We start from the raw sequence: 12,416 nt of genomic DNA on the forward strand, positions 1-12,416 counted from the left end.
TTCCTGTCACAGGCACTAAGCCGACCCGCACAAGTGAGGTACCATTTTTTTCAGAAGACTTTGGGGAACGCGGGGTGGGTGTGAAATTGTGGATCCACGCAGATTCCAGAACTTTCCACCACAGAAATGTGGGGAAAATTTGTTTTTTTTGACAATTTGTTAGGTTTGCAAGGGATTCTGGGTAACAGACCCTGGTGGGAGGCAGTCAAGTCACCCCATCCTGGATTCCCCTGGGTGTATAGTTTTCAAAAATGTATAGGTTTGCTAGGTTTCCCAAGGTGCCCGCAGAGCTAGGGTTCAAAAACGACAGCTAGGCACTTTGCCAAAAAAGGATCATTTTTCTCTGCGAAATTGAGGTGTGACCACGTTGGATTTTGCGCCATTTCCTGTCGCGGGCACTAGGCCGATCCACACAAGTGAGGTACCATTTGTTCCGTAAGACTTTGGGGAACGTAGGGTGGGTTGAAAATTGTGGATCCACGCAGATTCCAGAACTTTCCACCACAGAAATATGGGGAAAATGTGGTTATTTTGACAATTTTTTAGGTTTGCAAGGGATTCTGGGTAACAGACCCTGGTGGGAGGCAGTCAAGTCCCCCATCCTGGATTCCCCTGGGTGTCTAGTTTTCAAAAATGTATAGGTTTGCTAGGTTTCCCAAGGTGCCCGCAGAGCTAGGGTTCAAAAACGACAGCTAGGCACTTTGCCAAAAAAGGGTCATTTTTCACTGCGAAATTGAGGTGTGACCACGTTGCGTTTTGCGCCGTTTCCTGTCGCGGGCACTAGGCCGACCCGCACAAGTGGGGTACCATTTTTCTCGTAAGACTTTGGGGGACGCGGGGTGGGTGGAAAATTGTGGATCCTTGCAGATTCCAGAACTTTCCACCACAAGAAATGTGGGGAAAATGTGAATTTTTGGACAATTTTTTAGGTTTGCAAGGGATTCTGGGTAACAGAACCTGGTGGGAGGTAGCTAAGTCACCCCATCCCAGATTCCCCTGGGTGTCTAGTTTTCAAAAATGTATAGGTTTGCTACGTTTCCCTAGGTCCCGGCAGACCTATGGGTCAAAAACGACAGCTAGGCACTTTGCCAAAAAAGGGTCATTTTTCTCTGCGAAAATTAGGTGTGTCCACGTAGCGTTTTGCGCTGTTTCCTGTCGCGGGGACTAGGCCGGCCCACACAAATGAGGTACCATTTTTCTCGGGAGACTTTGGGTAACGCAGGGTGGGTGGAAATCTGTGGATCCACGCAGATTCCAGAACTTTCCACCACAGAAATGTGGGGAAAATGTGTTTTTTTTAAACAATTTTTTAGGTTTGCAAGGGATTCTGGGTAACAGAACCTGGTGGTAGGCAGTCAAGTCACCACATCCTGGATTCCCCTGGGTGTGTAGTATTAAAAAATGTATAGGTTTGCTATTTTTCCTTAGGTGCCGACAGAGCTAGTTTTCAAAAACTACAGCTAGACACTTCGCAAAAAAAGGGTAAATTTTCATTGTGAAAATGTGATGTGTTCACGTTGGGTTTTGAGCCATTTCCTGTTGTGGGCACTATGCCTACCCACACAATTGAGGTACCGTTTTTATCAGGAGACTTACGGTAATTCAGATTTGTAAAGCAACTGTTATTACCTATTGATTTCTGATGCATTTCTGGCTTCCAAATGAAAGACATTGTGTAAAAAAGAAGTCATTTTGAAAAATGACAGATAATTCTCATGCTAGTATGAGTATTCCCAAATTCGAAAATGTGCAAATATGTACTTTTTCTAAACTCTATAATTTGTTCCCATTTCAGAAATACATAGGTGTCTTTCATACCGATTTTTCCATGTATACATTTGCCCACTATAATTGCTATATACCCGGAACATAATAAAAAACCATTGTAAATTGCTGCTCAATTTTTGACTCTGGGTTCGTCGGGTTCTTGGTGAACCTACAAGTCCTATATATCTCCACAACCAAGACCGTCCAGCGGATGTAACGGTATATTGCTTTCAAAGAGCTGTCATAATTAGAAGAAGTTACAGGTAAACACGTTGACACAAAAGGCTTTTTTTTCAACTAATTTTCAATGTTTCCTATATTTAACTGTTAGTTTCTATAAAGAAACCTTGATGGATCTACACAAATGACTCCTTGCTGAATTCAGAGTTGTATCTACTTGTCTAAAATGTATAGCTTTCCAGGATCCATTATTGCTTTCACACCCATTTCTACCATTAACTGGAAGGAGGTTGAAAGCACAAAAAATTGCAAAAAAAGGCTATGTCCCAGAAAAATGCCAAAACTGTGTAAAACATTTTGGTTTTCTGACAAAAGTCTGTCATTCCCTAAAAGCTGGAAAAACGGTGATTTCAGCCCCACAAACCCTTTTTTTATACCATTTGCAGAGAAAAACCCAGACGCTTTCATTTGCAGCCCGTTTTTCCCATTTCCCCCCCCCCCAAAAAAAAGTAATTGCTGTATTTTGGCTAATTTCTGGGACCCCAACAGGGGAATCTACAAACCTTGGGTACCTCTAGAATCCCCATTATGTTGGAAGAAAAGAACGTAAATTTGGCGTGGATACCTTATGTGGTCAAAAAGTTACAGGGGCCTAAGCGGGCACTACCCCAAATAGCCCAAAAAAGGCTTAGCACAGGGGGGGAAAAGGCCTAGCAGCGAAGGGGTTAATAGCAGGATAGGGACTCCTTTCAACTGCTTTTTCCAGGAAGGATTTGCTTCTTTGCCCTGAAGAAAGTCCGGGACCTACTTGGCCTTCAATGGGCTGAAACATGTTGGCACTCGGGTCATAGGACCATAACACTCCCTTTTACCCTTTTTATTCATTTTTATTATCCCAGTCAGAACCACCAATAAAGGGATACCGGGATCTGTCTGAGGATTATTCATCTTTATCTCCCTCTGGCCAATATTCTCACTAAGAGCTCCTTGGAATATGGTCGAGCACACCATGACTTATAGGTGTCAGGGTGACCCGATGATGAAGCATGACACCACTAGGTTGTGTGAGGGTAACTAAAACACAAGGAATTCTTTCCTTCTTCACTCCCTGGTGAGTATAGGCTCATGTCTTCACATTTGTAACTTCCCTGTCTCATTCTTTGACCGTCCCATGGTCTCGTGGAGTATTTTTTGTGATTTGGTGTAGAAACACAGGAGGATATACTCCAACGTGAAAAATCCTCTCCTCTCTCTCAGCACAGGGGAGGTGTCCCTTTCCCTGCTGCTATAGTCTTAGCGAACATTTTTTGATTACCTGATTGGTAATGAAATGAATGAAGAATGGCAGCTCCATAATGATTACCATGTATTACAGATTACTTGGTGTGGATAAACTATTCGCCTATGCTATTAACGAATGGCTGAATGACATCAAGAAAAGTCAGCTGCCAGGAATTCTGGGAGGAGTTGGACCCATGCACTCATTAGTTCAATTGGGTGAGTTTAACCAGCCTGATTTAGGTTCATGTTTGTGCATAGTCCCTGTAAATTCTTCTATTGTACATTTACCTTTCTGTTTATATATCTTGAAAGTGGTTAAAGAACGGTAAAATTCTCTCAACTGTCTTTCAAAATTTAGATATTTTGGAGTATGATCGTAAGTGAGAAGGAATGACACCTAATTTTTCTTTTTATGAATACTTTGTTAATTTTAGTATTTACATTTCCCTTCGATCTTATGAGCACTGCAACTGACAAAAACACATTTTTAAAATAAATTAGATGAATGCCTGACATTTCCCATTAACGTGTACTTAAAGATTTCCTTGTGCATGTGAATTCTTCTTGCATCTGTTCACTGGTGAATTTGCATCTGTTACTTTAGTTCAAGGTCTCAAGGACTTGGTGTGGTTACCCATAGAGCAATATCGGAAGGATGGGCGAATTGTAAGAGGATTCCAGAGAGGTGCAGCTTCATTTGGTACTTCTACTGCAATGGCAGCCTTGGAACTTACAAACAGAATGGTTCAGACAATTCAGGTACACTTTCCAGTGCATATGTGCACTGCAGATTTTAGCTGTCACAACCCATCAATTTCACGGATTGCAAAATAAATAATAGTGTTCACTGTTGTCATTAAATACTCAAATATGTTTTAGGGTTTTAGTGCATCCACTGCGTAAAGTGCACTGAATTCACTTATTTGAAATATCATTAAATTGGATAATAGTTGCATCTGTTGTGTATGGCGCTTAGAAATAGAACGAGTACAGCATAAAGCTCTATTTAAAAAACAAGTTATTATCCAGTAATATGAAAGGTGGAATTATTGCACTCTTTTTATTGGAAACTTGGCTGGGTATCTTTGCTATCTTTAAGACAAATACATATATTTCTCTCAATCTATGAAATTCCAGAAAGAATTACAAATTAATAAGTATAATTAATGATTTTTTTCTTTTTTAGATGAAAGACATACAGAGACAGTATGGAACTCATGCAGATACTGCACCTAGAATTAGGTTATGCTTATGTTACTTAAGGACAGTATAGATAAATTGGTCCCAGCACAAATTACAAATCAAAATGAACATCAATAAACATTTAGACAAAAACAACTGAAAAGGGTTCAAGTGTTGTTTAATCACACTGAACTAAAGTAAGCATATACTAAATTAAGCTAAATAGGCAAAATCTTTACAATGAATTTATAAAAGTGCCCCGGGTAGAGGGAAAAGGGGAGGGAGGGGGTTCAGTGATTGAGTGTGGAATTTAGGGAAAAGTGAACACATAGGTAAATCCACTATACAACAATCAAATTGATCGGCATTGATACATTGCTGCCAACACGTTATGCATAGATCCAATCATAAAGTGCAATACAATTTAGAAAAAAGCCATGTATAAAGAGGATCACAGTGCATCATGTACTGGTGATAATACTGGCAATAAAGTTATGTCGACGTTTCGACCCCTTGGTTAGTGTAGGTGTTCAATAAGACCTTACAAAGTGGGGTCTTCCTCAGGACTGGGGTGCGTTTGGAAAGAAAGAGGGCACCGTATCTGCCGAAGGGCAGGGTTCTGAGACGCCGAATATCGTCAGAGATAAAGGGGTAAGACCTCCTCACGGTACGGGTCGGAGAGAGTGATGGCCACTCTGCCACAGAGAGATCAATCCTCTGTAGTTAGATCCTAAAGTCGTCCAAAGACAGCCTAGGCGGAGCCGTGCTCAAAATTACTTGTACCAGGGTCAGAAACAGGGCTGGGCCTCCGCTGATTCCCCGTAAAGGAATAAATCCTCGTTGTCTACCACCGCTTCACATAATGAGAAAAGAAGCGCGCGAGCTCACCGTTGCCTTTCACGGGAGAACGCGAGGGAAAACACGTATTTTCGTAATCACGTATTTTCCCTCGCGTTCTCCCGTGAAAGGCAACGGTGAGCTCGCGCGCTTCTTTTCTCATTAGATCAGTAGTATCCCATACACTACATTAACCTAATCAGTACATTTCATTGTTTATATAGGTGGAGTTAAGAATAGTAATTATGGGCAAGATTTATATATTGGCGCTAAGCAGACCCCGTCGTGACAGAGAATACTTGCCGCAAATTTAATGGTTCGACGGCTGAATTAGATGTTGGCGGACCATAGTTTGGCAATGATGGAGACTACTCAGTCTCTGCTGTGGTCATACTTCTCCGGCGGCCCGACAGAGTGATGGCTGTTGGAGAAATGGCTGTATGTCCACATGCCCAATTCAGATGGGCAGTCGTATAGCTTTGTTTTTTTACTGACTGTCATTGCCAGGAGAGCCCAGGGTGGTAATGGGTAGTAAAAAACAAAAAATTCCTTCCTCGCCATGGGAGGTAGCTCCCATGGCGAGGGGACAGTTAATTTATTTTCAAAAATAAAAACCTGCTTTGGGATTTTCTTTTTGAAAGTAAAAAAAAAAGATTTTGATGGACAGCTCTATCATGTTGACGGAGCTGTGAGCCAAACTTAAAAAAGCATTGATAGGAACCGCTGTGATGGAAGTTCCTGCCAATACTTCAGAAATGGCTGCCAACTTTCAAATCAGGCCTATATACTTTACTATACAATGATTCTAACTGCAGATTCCTCACCTTTAGAGTATTATCAGGTGCCTGGCTGGACCTGGAAACCTTTACACAGCAATTCTCCAGTGCTTTGGTAGGTGGTTCTGAGCTGCTCTGTGTTGACTTTGTTCAGTCTGGAAGTCGCAAACAGAGCTGCATATAAACGCCACACCTAGACGCTGACATCAGTTACTTTCTTTCCACATTTTCAAATGCTCATCTAGAGTTCCACTCCCCTTTTTCCTTGTCGGTTTTACAAGATTTTATTTTCAAAATTCTCAATTAGTGTGCCAGGGAACCATGTCCCCTCCAAAAGCTACAGGATGTAACCCATCGTGGGAGTGTTGCACATAGATGACTCTGTGACCCACCCATACAAGGTATGCTTTTGGTGTTATGGGTTAGGCAACAACTCTAATTTGTGTGAGGAATGCACCCTCATGAATTCAAAATCCAAACCAGGAACAGATGCAAATCTGTACATCGCTGAATACCGGTAGGAACTGTGCAAATCCTGCTTCCAACCGAAGTGAAGAGTGAGGACCCACTTCCGCTCCCAAGGTCACTCTTGCGACAGGTCCTCATTGTATTGGTAGTCTTTGGAGAAGTCCATTTCAAAGTCAAAGCTGAAACCCTAGACAGCCAAGTGTGTCTCGTTCCCATCCTGCCACTCAGTCTCCAGATAAGTCGCAAGGGCCTCAACATGCCTTTCGGTTTTATTGGCAATCCACCGAGGAGCCTTTAAGGATGCCATTGTGTGGGCGTTTGGCACACTTTCCAGTCGGGTTACCACTAGCAGATCCCTCCTCTGGACCATCTGTGCCTCTGGAACCCCCTTCGAGTTCTGCACCATCTTCAATGCCAACTTCTACTCTGATGCCAAAATTGGGCCCCGGTTGCTTTGACTTAAACGCTGGCCCACTCCATGCCAAACTCATCTCAGCCTCCACTGAGATCCCATCCTCAATACACTTTGATGCTCCCAGGTTCGATTCAGTCATATTTATTTAGAACACTGCCTCTGACACTGAGCCGCCTGAGGTGCTCCACCAACATTTTGGCTCTGACTCTGCACAGAGTCTACCAGCCTTTGGATCATCACGCAATCTGGAAATGCTCTGATTTTAGCAGTGGATACTCTTTTCTAAGCAACTTATATGGATTGGATCTTAGAGTGACCATTTAACCTTATACCTTAAGTTTCCCTTAGCTACGCCAAATTTCTTCCGCATTTACATGACCTATAATCTGATTGACCCGAAGTACATTCATTGTACTTTCCTGCTGTTTTGGATGGACCAGCCTTGTTTGCACAACTGATGGATGCTCCTTAACTGCTTTGTCCTGGTGATGACCAGTTAATTGAATATGGTTGAAACACTTTTGACGCCTTCCTTGGCTTAAAATAAGAGGAAGCATTGTTTGTTTTGTAATTGTACCAACCTGTTTTTGTATATAATTTTTCCCTCTTTTGACTTGATTATTGTTTATGTTTACACTTTAGTTTTTCCTTTGTCATTGACATATGTTTGTGTAACCTCTTGAGCACTTTCTGTATTTTTGTATAACATTTTTATTTGTGAAAAATATAATCGTTGATTATTGTTTAAGGGTACTGAATTATTTCATGATTTCTCTGAAATGGGATCTTTTTGAACTGTTTCAAGTCGTAAATGTATTGTTTTTGAATTAGGAACCTGAACTACTGTAGCATTCACACTGTTTATGAGCCCCAGGTTTGGGTTACAGTGCTGCCCCTGTTTGTTGGAATCAGCCTTTGGATCACAGTGGAGCTGATGGGGATTGCCCACCCCCTCCTTTATGATGATGATAATCTCTACATGGAATTGCAGCAGGCTAGTGGTCTGAATACTTCCATTGATACTGGGTTAATATCCCCCTCTGACTGAACAGAGGAAAGGTTTTTGTTTTGCTTTGGTGATAAAACATACAGCTAATGTTATGAATCTACTCCTTCATTCAGTGTAGGTGAAGACTAATGTACTCACAAAAGTATCAAATCCTAGGCCGCCTTCCTCTGAGCCTTTGCTGCCATTCAACGAAGCCCTTTATAATGGATATTTCTAACCGCATATTCCTCAACTTTATAACATTCCCAGGCGCCAGACTGGATCTTGAAGATTTTTCAGCATAGCCCCCTTCCCGGTAGGTGGAGTAGTGCAGCTCTGCGTCGATTTTGCTCCACTCCAGAAGTGACAGCTGGAGTCTCATTTAAGCTTCACCCAAGATCGCTGACGTCAGTTACTTTTTTTTCCCTGCCGTCGTATGCATATCTGGAGCTAACGTTTTCTCAGCAGTTGACAAGTTTTTTTCTACTAAAAGCATTTCTTCATTGTGCAAGGGAACATGTCTCCTCCTAAAACAACAGGGTTTATGCCTTGTAGGGACTGTTGCACGCAATGTCTGTGATAGATCCCCAAGAGGTAAGTCTCTGTTGGTTTGGTTCGGTCCTCAACCATGTAAGGAGCATGCCCCTACGTACCCGAAGGCTATCCGGGAATTCAAAGCCAAGCTGTATGTCATCATACTCTGGAAGACGTTGCTTAAGTCCTGTTCCCACTGGATGTCGAGGGTGCTGACCTATTTCTGGAGTTGTTCCCACAACAGATCATCGTTGCTGTGAGAAATTGGGTTATTAATTGAGGAGGGCGAAAATCCTACTCAAGCAACAACCACAATCCTTGTCCGTGTGAACCACAAAAGTGACTACATTGACCTGTGCTAAACCCTCTGATAGCTTGGCCCAAAAGCCATCAGGCTTAACTTAGAGGAAATCTGTAAAGTATTTATGCAGGACACAATAAGTACTAGGGTGAAAACACAACACAAGAACAAATCCTGCACCAATTTAGAAAAATAGAGTATAATGCAATAAATAAATAGACACCAAAATGACACGTATCCAATCAGTAGAGCCGGAAATATGCAATATCAAAGATGTAGGTAAGTATAGCACCTAAAAGCACAAAGCGTCACTCGAGTTTAACAGGTCGTGCTAGACAGGGCGAAAGTCATAAGTTCGGACTGACCTCGATGGATACAAGGACCAGATTGGTCCCGCTGAAACAATTACCTTCTCAAAGTCTGGCGCAAAGAGTCCAGTTTGCAGTGGAGAAGGCTGCAAGGAGCAGAAAAAGCATCAAGGTTGGTCATCACTGTAGCACGAAGACCAGGCCAAGCGTCGCATAAAGTCATCGCTGTAGCGCAAAGATTCTGTCAGACGTCATCGACAATTGCTGCTGGAGCTTTGTGTTTGTGGTCACCGCCGGCTGTAAATGCTGTATTATGAATTGCAGATCTAGCGTTGCTGTCCGTCGCTGGTGGTCGCTGCAGCATGAGTCATGTTCACTGGAGCTTCAAAAAGGTGATTGTCATGAGCACAGAGATCTTGGTGCAAATGACCCTGTTTGCAGTCACAAAGACCCAAAACTTCAAGATTGCTCCTTTGTCTTCGGAGGAATGCACTCTGAAGTCAGCCAAGGGTCCAGGACCTGGGGAGGCCCCTTTTGGAGATCACGGACTCACTTCAGCAGAAGCCAACAGTGCTCAGGCAGGTCCAGTTGGAGATCCAGGCAGGTGCCGTTGCAGAAGGTCAGCTGAACAGTTGTCGAGAGCCCTCTGGAGTTTGTTGTGTCCCTGTAGCTCTAAACAGGACGTCAATCAACTGACACTTGGAGGCACTCAGGTTAGCCTGGTATGAAGGGAGCAGGTCCAGCCTTCCTTCTCAGAGAGCAGGCCAGGCCTCAAGCAGCAGGACAGTCCTTCTGTGGTATCCACAGGTCCAGGAGCGTACTGAAGAGTTGGTCTGAGGGTCCAATATTTATACATTTATACCTGGTACCAGTTTTGAAGTGGAAAAAATGTCTAAACTCCCCCCCCCCCCTCCGATCTGGTTCTGGAATTTCCTTCCTTCACCTGCCCAGGCTTCAAGTGGTCTGGAGTGACAATAGACTTGTATCAAATTCTTTGTGAGTGAGCTGAGGCAGCACCTTTGAAATGTAATTTGGGAAGGGAACAACTCTTCTTCTCCCTTCCCATCCTGACAACACCAACTCACCCTTTGTCTCACTGTCTCGGAGGAATACACAAAGACCGATTGCCAGCTACACCTAGTCATGTGAGCTACAATACAGGCACCAAATGGTTAAGGGAAGAAAATACCAACTTTCTAAAAATGGCATTTTCAGAATTTTGACTTAAAATTTAACTTTGCCATTAAAGACGGTTTTAAATTACGATTCATTTGAGTGGAAACTCAAATGAATCGTTCCCAAATAAATGGTATGACTTCTTAAATTCAATAAGGCAACCCAATCTTATCCTATCGGAAAGGTAGGCCTTGAAGTAGTGAAAAACGAATTTTAGAGTTTTTCACTATCAGGACATGTAAAACTTAAAAGTACATGTCCAACATTTTAAAAACAGTGCAACATGCACTATGCGCTGATTAGGGCCTACCCTGGGGTGATTTAAATGTATTAAAAATTAAGGTTTGTGCCTGGCAGAAGGTTTATTTTGACAGGTCAAAATGGCAGTTTAAAACTGCACACAGGCTGCAATGGCATGCCCGAGACATATTTTGAAGGGCTAATTAAGTGGGTGCCAAAATAAATGCTGCAAGCCCACTAGAAGCTTTTAATTTACAGGCCATGGCTACATGTAATACTTATTTTCTAGGGACTTATCAGTAAATGAAATGTGCCAATTGGTTGTAAGCCAATGTTACCATGTTTTAAGGAGTGAGGACCAGCACTTTTGCAGTGGTTAGCTGTGACAAAGTGCATAGAGTCCTAAAGCCAATAAAAACGAATTTCAGCAAATAGGAGTGGAGAAGACAAAAGGTTTGGGGGTATAACTCTCGCAATCCAAAACTTCGGGTAAGTTGAAGAGGCAGGACAAGAAGTTCAAGTGGGACTCATCCCAATCTCATTACTCTTTCACTGAGAATTCTCAATGACATCAAGATGTCAAAGTGCCTTCTGGTCTCGCCCCTGGTTCTCCGCCAAGTAGTCGATTCCACAGCTGATCTCAATGCACTCCAAATTTCTTGGATCATCAGCGATGTCGCAATTTATTGAGGCTTTCAAAGAAGCCATATTGCCCATCATTGGCACCCTTATGGCGTGCCTGGAGCCCCATGGATCAGCTGAGGCTTCCAATTGTGTTACTGCTGGCGAATCTGTCCTTGCCAAGTTTGTGCCTCCAGTACTTGCTTCTTTTTTAGCTTTGACTCTGGAGCCGGTCTCAATGTCTTGCACCAAGATCCTTGCCACGTTTCTGCTATTCTTGATACTGCTGATGCCAGTGGAGGACACCGATGCTATTGTTCTGTCTGACCTTGAACTGAATCCGTCACAACCTCGACCGGGGTAGCATCCTACAATCATTCTGAAGCGCTTGCACCTGTTTATTCCAACTCAGAGAAAACTGCACCTTTGCCTAGGATCTGCCTTTAGGGCTCCAGCAACGTTTTGGATCAGATTCTGACCTAAGCCAGCCAGCCAGCCTTTCCAGATGATGGAGATGATCAGATGAATTTCTCCCACAATATGGTGATAACAATTTCTGTTTAGACATACAAGAGGCCAGTGGACTAGACACTTTCCCTGATACGGGAATGGTGTCTCAACCTCATTTTGTCTGATTGTCAGGTGGGTAGCTAAAGTCCTAGACTTACAATTATCATCTGTTGAGGTAAAAACCAGTATCCTCACTGAAGTTTTGCAGCCTAGGAGTACCTCATCCGAGCACTTCCTGCCATTCAGCAAAGCCCTGACTGACACCCTTATGGGCTCCTGGGATAAATCATGTTCCTGCTCATGTGTGACCATACAGGTAGCCTGATGCCACAGACGTGTGCCAAATGACCTTGTCTTATTGACACAATACCATATGGTTGAGAGCCAGGTATCTGATAAGATACTTCTATCTGTAGGTCCCTCACCTTTTGAATATACCAGCCGTCAGACCGAATCCAGAAACTTTTCATTAGCTCCCTACGGCAGAAGGGCCTGATGACTACATTTCCATAAAGTGCCACCACCAGCACCTTGACAATGGATTCCTTTTTTCTGTGCCATCAGCACAAATCCAATGCTTCGCTTTCCTCTGGAAATTCCCCTCCTGATTGTTTGTTCTTCAAAAACAAGATGTCTCTCCTTAAGCAATCAAATTTCCCACCCTACAGGCACTGGGGTGTACAAATGTCCATCCCAGACCACATAACTTCTGCTTATGGTGCCTGGGGTCAAATCACTATCTGAAGGCCTGTGTCTTCTGCCGAACCATGTACCCCAGGCCCATAAAGGAGCAGGAGACCAACTCTTTATGGCTCGGGCAATCTTTTGAGCC

At 43.1% G+C, this 12,416-nt stretch overlaps 1 protein-coding gene across 1 annotated transcript in view; it reads left to right on the forward strand.

Moving 5' to 3' along the window:
- Window positions 1-12,416, forward strand: part of ATG2B (autophagy related 2B) — a 1,039,004-nt gene that overhangs the window by 958,967 nt on the left and 67,621 nt on the right. The window contains exons 39-40 of the mRNA XM_085626438.1: window positions 3,323-3,444; window positions 3,833-3,987. Coding sequence (XP_085482564.1) covers window positions 3,323-3,444; window positions 3,833-3,987 — 277 coding nt within the window. The remainder of the gene's footprint in view (window positions 1-3,322; window positions 3,445-3,832; window positions 3,988-12,416) is intronic.

Source organism: Triturus cristatus, chromosome 9 (genome assembly GCF_964204655.1).
Source record: "Triturus cristatus chromosome 9, aTriCri1.1, whole genome shotgun sequence".
Taxonomy (NCBI): domain Eukaryota; kingdom Metazoa; phylum Chordata; class Amphibia; order Caudata; family Salamandridae; genus Triturus; species Triturus cristatus.